Source organism: Tachyglossus aculeatus, chromosome X4 (assembly GCF_015852505.1).
Source record: "Tachyglossus aculeatus isolate mTacAcu1 chromosome X4, mTacAcu1.pri, whole genome shotgun sequence".
Lineage (NCBI taxonomy): Eukaryota > Metazoa > Chordata > Mammalia > Monotremata > Tachyglossidae > Tachyglossus > Tachyglossus aculeatus.
The window spans coordinates 45,776,698-45,791,732 of record NC_052098.1 but is presented as its reverse complement, the minus strand read 5'-3'; the positions used below and the strand labels follow the sequence as shown (position 1 = coordinate 45,791,732).

Below are 15,035 nucleotides of genomic sequence, written 5' to 3'. Positions count from 1 at the left end.
GCACCTCAGCGGGGCGGGCGGAAGAGGGCGTGCTCGTGCCCGCCCCGTTCCGGGAGCGCGCACGCACGCGCGCGGCGCCTCAGCCGGGCGGGCGGAAGAGGGCGTGCTCGTGCCCGCCCTGTTGCGGGAGCGCGCGCGGGGGCGCGGGCGGGGAAGAGCCCGCCGGGGAGACGGTCCGCCGGTCCTTCGCGCCCGCCCGCCCGCCCGATCGGCCCGGCCCGGCTCCGCTCCACCATGATCAAGGCGATCCTCATCTTCAACAATCACGGGAAACCCCGCCTCTCCAAGTTCTACCAGCCTTACGTGAGTCGCCGGCCCCTTCCCCACCATCTTTTCCGGCCCGCGCCATCCTGGCCCTCGTTCCCGACCTCGGGAAAAAAAAAAAGATCGTTAGGAGTTGATCAAGAGCAATCTTGATCAACCTGTATATATGTTTGTACATATTTATTACTTGCCCTTATTGTACATATTTACTGATTACCTTGTATCTCCCCCAGCGCTTAGAACAGTGCTTTGCACATAGTAAGCGCTTAACAAATACCAACATTATTATTTACTATTCTATTTATTTTGTTAATGATGTGCATATAACTGTCATTCCATTTGTTCTGATGACTCTGACACCTGTCTGCGTGTTTTGTTTTGTCTATTTTACTTGTACATATCTTTTCTATTCATTTTATCTTGTTAGTATGTTTGGTTTTGTTCTCTGTCTCCCCCTTTTAGACTGTGAGCTTGTTGTTGAGTAGGGACCGTCTCTCTATGTTGCCAACTTGGACTTCCCAAGCGCTCAGTACAGTGCTCTGCACACAGTAGGCGCTCAATAAATACGATTGATGATGATGGTGATGAATCTTCAGCTCGTTAACTGTACCCGCCGGGGGAACCAGGGTGACTAGACTAGTCCTCCCGTTCTGCTGGGTGTTCTCGGAAAGGGGAAGGAAAATCGGTTTGGCCAACAGAGAGGACTGTGAGCCCACTGTTGGGTAGGGACTGGCTCTATATGTTGCCAATTTGTACTTCCCAAGCGCTCAGTACAGTGCTCTGCACATAGTAAGCGCTCAATAAATACGATTGATGATGATGGTGATGAATAAATACGATTGATGGATTGATTGTCGGTATCCTCTCCTCCTAGTTCTAGGATACCGGTGCATGTGAGATCCCTTTAGTAAAATGGACACAGGGTGTGGCGCATGATATAAACATCCACTCGGGATCGAGGGCCCCATTGCCCACCCGGGAAACCCCCGAAGGGATGGGCCGCCACAGCGAAACCCAAGCCGTGCTCGATTAGGCGGTGCAGTTTGGGGAGAAAAGTTTGCAGGCGCCGCCTTATAATGCTGAGATTACGCCAGGCTTCACGCTTCAATGCAGATCTGGCCCGGGGAGTCGTTTGCTGCCATTAAAAACGACGAGTGAAAACGTTCGTTTTTAGAATTTTTTAAGCAGAGGTAACCGGAGGCTTCGGTGTTGTTAGAGATCCTTTGTTCTGCTTGAATACAGCCCTTCCATTAGGTGATTTTATTGGCAGTAATGGTCACCCTGTTGGAGAGGCCTTCCCTCGTCCCCCTCTCCATCCCCCTCATCTTACCTCCTTCCCTTCCCCACAGCACCTGTATATATGTTTGTACATATTTATTTTACTTGTACATATCTATTCATTTTATTTTGTTAGTATGTTTGGTTTTGTTCTCTGTCTCCCCCTTTTAGACTGTGAGCCCACCGTTGGGTAGGGACTGTCTCTATATGTTGCCAACTTGGACTTCCCAAGCGCGTAGTACAGTGCTCTGCACACAGTAAGCGCTCAATAAATACGATTGATTGATTGATTTATATGGCGGAGTCTTTCACTTTTGTTCCATAGTCTTTGAAGAGTGTAAACTGTTGGTCGCGGTCGACCCCGATTAGGGAAAGAGAGCGTTTATTTTCACTTTGGCCCGAGTTGCGCCACGTTCCATTAACCGCTTGTCCAGATCAAACGATGATTTATGTTAAGGAAATAAAGGTGATCGGGGAAAATCGGTGACACTTGCGGCACTTAAGCTGTGCTTAAAAAGAACTTGGTTTTGAGGTTGGTCCTTTGCGTCAAGATTGGATTTATTTATGGTATGCCTATATTTCCCTTTCGATGAGTTAGCTCAATAACTTAAAATAGGGGCTGCTGTTACTTCAGTTCAAGCTGATGGATAAAAGTGAATACCGAAGAAACTCGCTGGCCAGCCTGGGCTACGACTGACTCTCTACTGTTGTTTCACTCCGAGTTATGAACCGACAGGAAGGATGTGGCTCGGTCGCCGAGACGTTTGGTGCCCTGACAGAGATGCTCGTATTAATAAATGGTTCGGCTGGCCGTTGGCCAGACCAAATTTCAAGGTCTTGGAGGACTGGAAATGAGTTGCCTGCACATTCGTAGGAGAGACACCCGCTCTTCTCTCGCCGCCCGAGTCCACTGCCGACGGCCCGAACCTGTTGCCTTTTTTCATCGGTGAAGGCTTCATTAGCCGCAGCATTAGGCTTCAGCTCTCCTGGGTCTGCCAGCTGACAGGCAGAATGCAAGGAAAGCTAGAGTCTGGAAGAATTGTGCGTGGACGGAGAACTTTCTGCCCAGTTGGAGCCCCCAGATATACCCCGATACCTGGCTGGGCATGGAGGCAGCTTAACCTCTTCTAGATGGGGGGGAGGAAGAGGAAGGGAGGTTGATAGGAGCCACGTACGGGCAGTTGGGCCGTAGCTAACGTGCCAAGGCCTCCTTGGCCTGAAATGGAGGATTAGAACGGCTTTTCTGCAACTTGGGCAAAGCTCAAAGCCCCGGTCAGTCTCTTCCCACTAAAGCTGGAGAAGGCCTGGAGAGTCCTTTCGGTGACACTCCTTGAGGACAGGGAACGTGTCTACCAACTCTATTGTATTGTGCTCTCCCAAGTGCTTAGTGCGGTGCTCAGCACACAGTACCCGCTTAATATCCGCCGTAGATTGCTTGAGAACCCACCGTCTGCTGTCTGACATATGTGGGAAAAATGTGTCTTCTGTTTCTCACTGCACACAGTTGGGGCTCTTGACATCCAGTGCTCAGCAACCAGTCAAACAGGTTTGGGGATTTTTTTACATTTTGGTTTTTGTCCTGTTACCTGGCAGAGTTTTTTGATCACTCGTGGCAGTTCTGGCAATTATAAACCGTCTGCCCCATCCTTGTCTCATGATGTAAAGTACCACCAGCGCCGTTGAATTCTGAAAGATGTCTAAAACTTCCCCTTTCATTCAGTCGTATTTATTGAGCGCTTACCGTGTGCAGAGCACTGTACTAAGCGCTTGGGAAGTACAAGTTGGCAACATATAGAGACGGTCCGTACCCAACAACGGGCTCACAGACTTCACTTCACTCCCCACAACCAAAAACCCCCCCCCCCAAAAAACAGTTCACCATTTACACGGCAATCACATCACGTGTTAGGATCTAATCTTAGTTCTAACAGTGAATCATGAAATGCCATCTGACAAACTCACTTTTTCCTCTCTAAAAATGGTTGACACATTTTTCTCATTTTTAAAACCCAGTTATTTGCATCAGGTGGTTTGTCCTACGTATTAAAATATCAAAACAGAGAAGCAGCGTGAGCCTGGGAGTCGGGGGTCCTGGGTTCTAATCCCGGCTCCTCCATCCGTCTGCTGTGTGACCTTGGGCAAGTCACTTGGCTTCTCAGTGCCTCAGTTACCTCAGCTGTAAAATGGGGATTAAAGACGGTGAGACCTATGTGGGACAGGGACAGTGTCCAACCTGATTAGCTTCTGTCTTCCCCAGTGCTTAGTACAGTGCCTGGCACATAGCAAGCGCTTAAAGACCATTAAGAAAAAAGCAAAATATGAATTGTTTGACTTGAGAGATTCATATCCCAGGATGATTCATTAAGAATCTTTGCTTTCCCTATGCTGTGATAGTTACAGTTCGATCTCTGTGTAATCGTGTGGAAATTCTCTGTCGGGAACATATGGTTGCTACTTTGGCTTTCTGGATCTTTTACACACTTAAGACCTCAGGTTGGTTTCTCAATACAATGCTCTGCATACAGTAAGCCCTCAGTAAATACCACTGATTAACTAATCACATGAGTACTCTGGTGATTTCCAGACAAAGGTCTTTTTACTGGATTATGGGATGGGTTTAGGACCCATTTTCTTTCTACTGGTTGCAATATTTCTATATTCTGCCGTTTATTTTAGCCCTTCTCTTGTGGGCTGCTGCCCTGGGTGAGCTATAAACTAAATGAGGCCTACCCTTTTTTTTAATAGTATTTGTTAAGCACTTACTATGCGCCAGGCAGTGTATTGAGCATGGGGTACATACAAGATAATACAGCTTTTCCTCATTTTAACACTGAAGTCTAGAATTGCACATATTCATTCAATCGTATTTGAGCGCTTACCGTGTGCAGAGCACCGTACTAAGCGCACATATGTATGTATCTGTAATTTATTCATATTAATGTCTGCCTCCCCCTCTAGGCTGTGAGCTCGTTGTGGGCAGGGGATGCGCCTGCTGTTGTACTGTACTCTCCCAAGCGCTTAGTACGGTGCTTTGCACACAGTAAGAGCTCAATAAATACGGTGGAATGAGTGAGAATGAAGCCCCAATTCACCGAGCGGCGTCCGTAAGGAAACAACTCCACGGTGACTCTCGATGGTGTTCTGAAGATTGCCTCGTCCTTGCACTAAGCGCTTGTACCAAGCGCTTCGGGAGAGTAAAGTATAACGGATTTGGGAGACACGTTCCCTGCCCACAACGAGCGTACGGTCTAGAGGAGGCCAGGGATCCTAAAAGTACACACTGAATAAAATAGATGCTTCTAATCCTGCCCATTTGCAAACTACTGAGTATTTAAAACTGAAAAAAAAAAAACCACTTTCCTTCCCACACTTCCATTTCCGTGACATTTTGCAATTCCCACATTGGACTCTGCAAACCGATACTGATCTGTGAGATTAATACTTTATGCCCTCTAAAAGGCAGGACAAAATCGATTTTTATTCAGCAAAGTTGTGCCGTTAATTAGAGGGGCTAACACTTTGTAGCTCCAACGTTCTCAGATTTGATCATTTTAAATTTGCCAAATTGCCCCTGTATAAAGATACACAGAACCAGTATGTTAATTACAGTAAGGAAAGATACAGCAGCATGAATTAAATTCTTCAACTAACATCTGAGAAACAAATAGACTGTGAGCCCGTTGTTGGGTAGGGACCGTCTCTATATGTTGCCAACTTGTACTTCCCAAGCGTTTAGTACAGTGCTCTGCACACAGTAAGCGCTCAATAAATACGATTGAATGAATGAAATAGATAACCTCAGTATTGCCCCAGGGAGAAGGGCTAAAATAAATAGGAGAATATAGAAATATTGTAACCAGTAGAAAGAAAATGGGTCCTAAACCCATTCCGTAATCCAGTAAAATGACATTTATCTGGAAATCACAGGAGTAACCGCAAATTCCGAACTCAATGCCTTGAAAGCCCGGTCGCAGCTGAGGAACAACCGATCCACACTCCTTCAGAGGCTACCTACCCCATGGCTCCGTTCAAGTAAAATTGACCATTTCGCTTTTCCTCGCCAACCTGAAATTTCAATCAGGTTGCTGTCTCAGGCCCTAAATAGAATAAAGGCGGAGTTCTAGATTTCATATTTACCAAAAAAAAAAACCCCTTTCTATTTTTTATTCTCTGTAAAAGAACTTAAAAGCTTCACTGGTCTTTTGATATGGAGTTCCTCTGGTAGTACCAGTCCAGGACTGAATAGTAATAATTTGCACATAGTAAGTGCTTAATAAATACTATTATTATTATTATTAATAATAATAATAACTCCCCGGCAAGTTCCTAGTAGCGCCACCTAGTGGATAGAGCACGGCCCTGGGATTCAGAAGGGCCTGAGCTCCAACCCTCGTCTGCTGCGTGACCTTGGGCAAGTCACTTAACGTCTCTGTGCTTCAGTGCCCTCATCTATAAAATGGGGATTGAGACTGTGAGCCCTGTGTGGTACGTGGACTGTGTCCAACCCGATGATCTACCCCTGTGCTTAATACAGTCCCAGCCCCTCAGCACTTAGGTACATATCTGGAATTTATTTGTATTGATGCCTGTCGTCCTCCCCACCCCCTAGACTGTAAGTTCTTTGTGGGCAGGGAATGTGTCTGTTTATTGGTGTATTGTACTCTCCCAAGCACTTAGTACAGTGCTCTGCACACACTAAGTGCTCAATAAATGCAACTGAATGTTTACAATAAGTGCTTAGAAATACCACTTATTATTAATAATAATTTATTAGTTTATGATAATAAAGATCATAAAAAAGGTCCTTGAGGACCCTAACTCATGGGTGACTCTAGTCAGCTCTCCTTTTATTTGCTACTCATTTGCATCTCCCACACTTGTGTTCGTTGCTACTTCCAAACGCACTCTCTTACTATGTCTTGCTGTCAATTTTCCTACTTTTGACTCCCATATTTATGCCCTTCCACTTGTCTGGAACTCCCTCCTTTTTCAAATGTGCAATACCACAGAGCTCACCATCATCAAAGCCTTCTTGAAAGTCCACTTCCTTCAGAAAGCATTCTCTGATTCATTTTCACCACCCCTGGTCAGGTCATCCCATTAGCACGTAGATCGATTAGCGCATCCTATCTATTTAATTATTTATTCGTCTTTCCATACCGTCATTTTGATCTTTGTTCTTCCTCTTCCCACTATTTGAATATCATTCATCTTCTAGACTGCGAGCCCGCTGTTGGGTAGGAACCGTTTCTACATGTTGCCAACTTATACTTCCCAAGCACTTTGTACAGTGCTCTGCACACAGTAAGCGCTCAATAAATACGATTGAATGAATGAATGAATGTCCCCATCACCCCTGTTAGATCGTAAGAAACCCGAGGGCAGGGAACGTGTCTTTAATTTCTGTTATGCTCCCCAAATAGCTGAGTTTAGCGCTTTGCACGCAGTAGGTGTTCGGTTCATATTAATTCTAACATAGGGGTTTAATGGGCCTGGGAGTGAGACTTAAGTTCTGATCCCAGCTCTACCGCTCGCCTTCTGTGTTAAGGTTGACCTTGGGCAAGCCACTTAAATTCTCTGTGCCTCAGTTTCCTTATCTGTAAATTGGGGTGGACTACCTGTCCTCTCTTCCCCTTAGGTGGAGACACCCCTGTGGGATAGCGACCATATTTGAACCTTGATTATCTTGAATCTACTCCAGCACTTAGGACAGTGCTTGACACGTAAGAGCTTAACAAATACCGTAATACCATACTAATAATAATGATGTTATTTTCTGTAGTTCTTTCTAGGGAAGCAGCGAGGCTCAGTGGAAATAATAATAAATAATAATGATGGCATTTGTTAAGCGCTTACTATGTGCAAAGCACCGTTCTAAGCGCTGGGGGGGATACAGGGTGATCAGGTTGTCCCACGGGGGGCTCACAGTCAATCCCCATTTTCCAGATGAGGCAACTGAGGCACAGAGAAGTGAAGTGACTTGCCCAAAGTCACACAGCTCACAATTGGCGGAGCCGGGATTTGAACCCATGACCACTGACTCCAAAGCCCGGGCTCTTTCCACGGAAGCCCGGGCTCTTTCCACGGAGCCACGCTGCTTCTGGAAAGAGCCCGGGCTTTGGAGTCAGAGGTCATGGGTTCTAATCAAATGTAACCAGTTAATGGAGCGAGGCCTAAATTTGGAAAGCCAGACTAGATTAGGGGAAGATATAGTTAAGGCTAGCCTCCAAACACTGGCTATTTTTAAATGAGCAAGATCTAATAACGTGCAGCACTTTAGAAATTGTCAGCATTGCAATTCCCAGCTGTTAAAGAGCAAGGCTAGAGCCAGAGCAGGATGCCTTAAAATCCTTTCAAACAAGGGTGGCAGGAAGATTCTAAGGAAGGGCCCCCAGGTTACAAACCCTATGGTACAGAGGGGGCTTAATATTACTATTAAGGCTATTTGGTAAGCGCTTACTGTGTGTCAAGCTCTGTTCTAAGCGCTGGGGTAGATGCAAGTTAGTTACAACAGACACAGTCCCTCGTTAACGTGGGGCTCGCCGTCTTAAATCGGAGGGAGGGTGGGTAAAACTCCTCACCACTGGCTTTAAAGCACTCAATCACCTTGCCCCTCGTACTTCATTTTGCTACTCTCGTACTACAACCCAGCCCGCACGCTTGAACATCACTGTACCTCAGTCTCGTCCATCTCGCCGCCAACCTGTCGCCCACATCCTACCTCTGGCCTGGAATGCCCTCCCTCCTCCTATCCAACAGACAATTGACTCTCTCCCCCTTCAAAGCAAATCTCCTCGAAGAGGCCTTCCCTGGCTAAGCCATCCCTTCCTCTTCTCCCTCTCCCTTCTGCGTCATCCTGACTTGCTTCCTTCATTAATCCCTTCAAGGCCCTACTGAGAGCTCACCTCCTCCAGGAGGCCTTCCCAGACTGAGCCCCTTCCTTCCTCTCCCCCTCGTCCCCCCTCCATCCCCCCCATCTTACCTCCTTCACTTCCCCACAGCACCTGTATATATGTATATATGTTTGTACATATTTATTACTCTATTTATTTTACTTGTACATATCTATTCTATTTATTTTATTTTGTTAGTATGTTTGGTTTTGTTCTCTGTCTCCCCCCTTTAGACTGTGAGCCCACTGGTGGGTAGGGACTGTCTCTGTATGTTGCCAATTTGGACTTCCCAAGCACTTAGTACAGTGCTCTGCACACAGTGAGCACTCAATAAATATGATTGATGATGATTAATCCCTCCCTCCCAGCCCCACAGCACTTAAGTGCATTTCTGCAATGTATTTATAATCATGTTTCCCCCTCTAGACTGTAAGCTCGTTGTGGGCCAGGAATGTGTCTGTTTACTGTTTATTTGTTGTAGTGTACCCTCCCAAGCGCTCAGTACAGTGCTCTGCGCACAGTAAGTGCTCAGTGGATACGATTGATGAACGAATGGGTTTTGAATCCCCATTTTCCAGTCGAACAGACTGAGGCACGGATAAGCTAAGAAGCAGCGTGGCTCAGTGGAAAGAGCCCGGGCTTAGGAGTCAGAGGTGATGGGTTCAAATCCCGGCTCCGCCAGTTACCAGCTGTGTGACTTCGGGCAAGTCACTTCACTTCTCGGGGCCTCAGTGACCTTACCTGTAAAATGGGGATGAAGACTGTGAGCCCCATGTGGGACAACCTGATCACCTTGTAACCTCCCCAGCGCTTAGAACAGTGCTTTGCACATAGTAAGCGCTTAATGAATGCCATCATTATTATTATTATTCACTGGTCCTCAGTGACCTCATCTGTAAAATGGGAATTAAGACTGTGATCCCCCCGTGGGACAGCCTGATCACCAGGTAACCTCCCCAGCGCTTAGAGCAGTGCTTTGCGTATAGTAAGCGCTTAATAAATGCCATCATTAAGTTAAATGACTTGCCCAAAGTCACCCAGCAGGCAACTGGCAGAATCAGGTTCTCTGATTCCCAGGCCCGTGGTGGTCTTTCCACTGGTCGTTCTTTCTCAGTCTCTTTTGCAGGCTCCTCCTCCCCCTCCCATCCTCTTACTGTGGGAGTTCCCCAAGGTTCAGTGCTTGGTCCCCTTCTGTTCTCAATCTACACTCACTCCCTTGGTGACCTCATTCGCTCCCACGGCTTCAACTATCACCTCTACGCTGATGACACCCAGATCTACATCTCTGCCCCTGCTCTCTCCCCCTCCCTCCAGGCTCGCATCTCCTCCTGCCTTCAGGACATCTCCATCTGGATGTCCGCCCGCCACCTAAAGCTCAACATGTCGAAGACTGAGCTCCTTGTCTTCCCTCCCAAACCTTGTCCTCTCCCTGACTTTCCCATCTCTGTTGACGGCACTACCATCCTTCCCGTCTCACAAGCCCGCAACCTTGGTGTCATCCTCGACTCCGCTCTCTCATTCACCCCTCACATCCAAGCCGTCACCAAAACCTGCCGGTCTCAGCTCCGCAACATTGCCAAGATCCGCCCTTTCCTCTCCATCCAAACCGCTACCCTGCTAATTCAAGCTCTCATCCTATCCCGTCTGGACTACTGCACTAGCCTTCTCTCTGATCTCCCATCCTCGTGTCTCTCTCCACTTCAATCCATACTTCATGCTGCTGCCCGGATTATCTTTGTCCAGAAACGCTCTGGACATATCACTCCCCTCCTCAAAAACCTCCAATGGCTACCAATCAATCTGCGCATCAGGCAGAAACTCCTCACCCTGGGCTTCAAGGCTGTCCATCACCTCGCCCCCTCCTACCTCACCTCCCTTCTCTCCTTCTACTGCCCAGCCCGCACCCTCCGCTCCTCCACCACTAATCTCCTCACTGTACCTCGCTCTCGCCTGTCCCGCCATCGACCCCCGGCCCACGTCATCCCCCGGGCCTGGAATGCCCTCCCTCTGCCCATCCGCCAAGCTAGCTCTCTTCCTTCCTTCAAGGCCCTGCTGAGAGCTCACCTCCTCCAGGAGGCCTTCCCAGACTGAGCCCCTTCTTTCCTCTCCCCCTCGTCCCCCTCTCCATCCCCCCGCCTTACCGCCTTCCCCTCCCCACAGCACCTGTATATATGTATATATGGTTGTACATATTTATTACTCTGTTTATTTATTTATTTATTTATTTTACTTGTACATTTCTATCCTACTTATTTTATTTTGTTGGTATGTTTGGTTCTGTTCTCTGTCTCCCCCTTTTAGACTGTGAGCCCACTATCGGGTAGGGACTGTCTCTATGTGATGCCAATTTGTACTTCCCAAGCGCTTAGTACAGTGCTCTGCACATAGTAAGCGCTCAATAAATACGATTGATTGATTGATTGATTGGACCACACTGCTCCTCGTAGGCTTCTTTTGCCTACGCTTCCCAGAAAGTATTGGGACATTCTGGGAAGAGACTGGCTTTTCCGCCAGTAGTGGGAAGGCCTCACCTGTGTTGCTCCGAGGGCAGGGCTGAGTTCGCCTGCGGACAGTGTGGAGAGGAAATTAAGGCAGTTGGAGATTCCCGTGCTGTTTGTTGAGGAAGCAACCCCCGGAGAGTTCCGTATGGTAAAGTATATTCTCTAGATGTTGCCAATTTGCACTTCCCAAGCGCTTAGTACAGTGCTCTGCACATAGTAAGCGCTCAATAAATACGATTGATGATGCTTAAGCTGTACCTTAGGTGAAAAGGAAGTTAGGGCAAGTGGTTGGACGAAGAACCACTTCGCCAAGCAGAGCTTGCGGGCCGCTGGGTCGGGAAACCCACGGCGTCTGGTTTTTGGTAATCAGATCATCAAGCTTTGACCCCTTGCAGCTTTGAACCTCATTGGCTTTAAATATAGTCACGTAAGCCTAGGCTCTGGCATCTTTCTGTGGCTGTTCTTGTCTTATGCTGTCGAGTCGTCGCCGACCCACAGCGACTCCGTGGACACGGCTCTCCCGGAACGCCCCGCTCTCCATCTGCGGTCATTCTGGTAGCGCGTCCGTAGAGTTTTCTTGGTAAAGACGCAGAAGTCATTTACCGTTGCCACCTACTGCGCAGTAAACTTGAGTCTCCGACTCGTAGCCGATCGCTCTCCACTCGCTAGCCGCTGCCCAACCTAGGAATGGAATGGGTAGGGCTCTGCTTGACTCTCCCTCCCGCAGCCGAGACTGTCGGAGCACTGGAAGGTCTCCAGGTGCGGTCCTATTCTGGTATTGATTAAATCCTGCCTTTGGTCATTACCTTGGTGGGGAATCCGGTTTGGCCGTGATCCCCGGGGCCTTCGTAGAACTGAGTCAGCTGAGTCCCGGTACGCGTCTCTCCAGTCCTCAAAACCCTCTACTGGCTTTCTTTGTTGCTCCGCATCAACAGAAAGCCTCACGGTGGGTTTCGAGGCTCTCAACAAACTCTCCCCATCTTAAGTATCTGCCCTCTTCACCATCTCTGCCCCAGCTTGCTATCTTTTCAAGCTCATAGTCTAGCTCTACCTTGCTTCACCCACCTTCACCCCCTGGCCCATGCGGTTCTCCCAGCCTGGGAGCCCTTCCATAAACCTACCTCTCTTCCTCCCTTCAAAGCCCTGCTGAGAGCTCACCTCCTCCAGGAGGCCTTCCCAGACTGAGCCCCCTTTTTCCTCTCCTCCTCCCCATCCCTCCCGCCCTCCCTCCTTCCCCTCCCCACAGCACCTGTGTATATATTTGTACAGATTTATTACTCTATTTTACTTGTACATATTTAGTATGTTTGGTTTTGTTCTCTGTCTCCCCCTTTTAGACTGTGAGCCCACTGTTGGGTAGGGACTGTCTCTATATGTTGCCAATTTGTACTTCCCAAGCGCTTAGTACAGTGCTCTGCACATAGTAAGCGCTCAATGAATACGATTGATGATGATGATGATGATGTGCATCTAGCTTTAATTCTATTTGTTCTGACGATTTTGACACTGTCTCCATGCTTTGTTTTGTTGCCTGTCTCCCCCTTCTAGACTGTGACCCCGTTGTTGGGTAGGGACCGTCTCTATACGTTGCCGACTTGTACTCCCCAAGCACTTAGTACAGTGCTCTGTACACAGTAAGCGCTCAATAAATACGATTGAATGAATGAATCCCTTAGTCCAGTGCTCTGCACACAGTAAGCGCTCAATAAATACGATTGAATGAATGAATGAATCCCTTAGTCCAGTGCTCTGCACACAGTAAGCGCTCAATAAATACGATTGAATGAATCCCTCCCTTCCCAAATCCAACAGACCCTGATGCTCTCTCCGCTTAAAATCCCTTCTACAACAAGCCGCCCCTGGCATCCCAAGCCGTATAAACCCACCAGTGATCCCCAGCACCTGTGCATTTATTTATATCCATTCTGAGCACTTTTGCATAGATGTTACTCAAATAATAATAATAATAATGATAGCATTTAAGTGCTTACTATGTGCAAAGCACTGTTCTAAGCGCTGGGGAGGTTACAAGGTGATCAGGTTGTCCCACGGGGGGCTCACAATCTTAATCCCTATTTTACAGATGAGGTAACTGAGGCACAGAGAAGTTAAGTGACTTGCCCAAAGTCACACAGCCGACAGCTGGTCAAGCCTGTCATAACAACCATGGAACTTGTTAAGCGCATACTCTGTGCCAAACACCGTTTTAAGCGCTGGAGTAGATCCACGTTAATCAGGTTGGACGCAGTCCCCGTCCCACATGGGCGCTCACGGTCTAGCTCAGTGGAAAGAGCCCGGGCTTTGGAGTCAGAGGTCATGGGTTCAAATCCTGGCTCCGCCACTTGTCAGCTGTGTGACTTTGGGCAAGTCACTTCACTTCTCTGGGCCTCAGTTCCCTCATCTGTAAAATGGGGATTGACTGTGAGCCCCCCGTGGGGCAACCTGATCACCTTGCATCCCCCCCAGCGCTTAGAACAGTGCTTTGCACATAGTAAGCGCTTAACAAATTGCCATTATCATTATTATCATTAAGTAGGAGGGAGTAGGATTTAATCCTCATTTTAGAGTTGAGGTACCTGAGGCACAGAGATGCTAAGTGACTTGCCTACGGTCACACAGCAGACACGTGGCAGAGCCGGGATTAGAACCCAGGTCTTCTGACTCCCAGGCCTGTGTTCTATCTAGTAATAATAATAATAATGGTATTTGTTAAGCGCTTACTATGTGCAAAGCGCTGTTCTAAGCGCTGGGGAGGTTACAGGGTGATCAGGTTGTCCCACGGGGGGCTCACAGTTTTAATCCCCATTTTACAGATGAGGTAACTGAGGCCCAGAGAAATTAAGTGACCTGCCCAAAGTCACACAGTTGGCAGAGCCGGAATTTGAACCCGTGACCTCTGACTCCAAAGCCCGGGCCCTTTCCACTGAGCCACGCTGCTTCTCCTGAAGAGTGGCCTGAGTAGGCCACTCTGTACATTGTTACTTTCGAGTCCTCCCTTTGTAAAGATTTTTCCATCTGCATTCTCCGTTGGAGTGTAAGCTCCGTGTGGGCAGGGGTGTGTGTGTCTCTTCTCTGTTTTGGGACCCAGTGAATGTTCGGTAATCAATCAATCAATCGTATTTATTGAGCGCTTACTGTGTGCAGAGCACTGGACTAAGCGCTTGGGAAGGACAAGTTGGCAACACATAGAGACAGTCCCTACCCAACAGTGGGCTCACAGTCTGAAAGGGGGAGACAGAGAACAAAACCAAACATACTAACAAAATAAAATAAATAGAATTGATATGTACAAGTAAAATAAATAGAGTAATAAATATGTACAAACATATATACAGGTGCTGTGGGGAAGGGAAGGAGGTAAGATGGGGGGGATGGAGAAGGGGACGGCGGGGGAGGAAGGAAGGGGCTCAGTCTGGGAAGGCTATTATTTATTATATAATATTATTTATTATATTTATTTATATAATATAGCTATTATTTATTATATAATAAATACTATTATTACTTCTGCTCGTTGGCATCACTAATCCCACACGTTCCTTGGGTCGCCGTAAATGCAGGATGGCCAATTTGGGCTCCACGTGGGGTCACGCAGCCGAGCAACCCCGGTTTCGACTTCCCGAAGCGGGAGCTTCTGAGTCTGCTCTTCAGAGCCGCGTGGCTCAGTGGAAAGAGCCCGGGCTTGGGGGTCAGAGGACGTGGGTGCTAATCCCGGCTCGGCCACTTATCCGCTGTGTGGCCTTGGGCAAGCCACTTCACTTCTCTGTGCCTCAGTTCCCTCATCTGGAAAATGGGGATGATGACTGTGAGCCCCACGTGGGACAACCTCCTTACCTTGTATCTACCCCAGCGCCTAGAACAGTGCTCGGCACATAGTGAGCGCTTAACAAATACCATCATTACTATCATTATTATTCGTTCATTCAGTCGTATTTCTTGAGCGCTTACTGTGTGCAGAGCACTGTATTAAGTGCTTGGAAAGTACAATTCAGCAACAAACAGAGGCAATCGCGGCCCACATCGGGCTCAGAAGGGGGGAGACGGGCATCAAAACAAGTAATTAGGCATCAGTAGTATCAATATAAACTGAATTATAGAT

At 47.8% G+C, this 15,035-nt stretch overlaps 1 protein-coding gene across 2 annotated transcripts in view; it reads left to right on the top strand.

Moving 5' to 3' along the window:
- Window positions 1-145: 145 nt before the first annotated feature.
- Window positions 146-15,035, top strand: part of AP3S1 (adaptor related protein complex 3 subunit sigma 1) — a 65,929-nt gene continuing 51,039 nt past the window's right edge. For both annotated transcript variants that reach the window (XM_038769441.1, XM_038769442.1), the window contains exon 1: window positions 146-303. In XM_038769441.1, coding sequence (XP_038625369.1) covers window positions 235-303 — 69 coding nt within the window. In that variant the 5' untranslated portion in view covers window positions 146-234. The remainder of the gene's footprint in view (window positions 304-15,035) is intronic.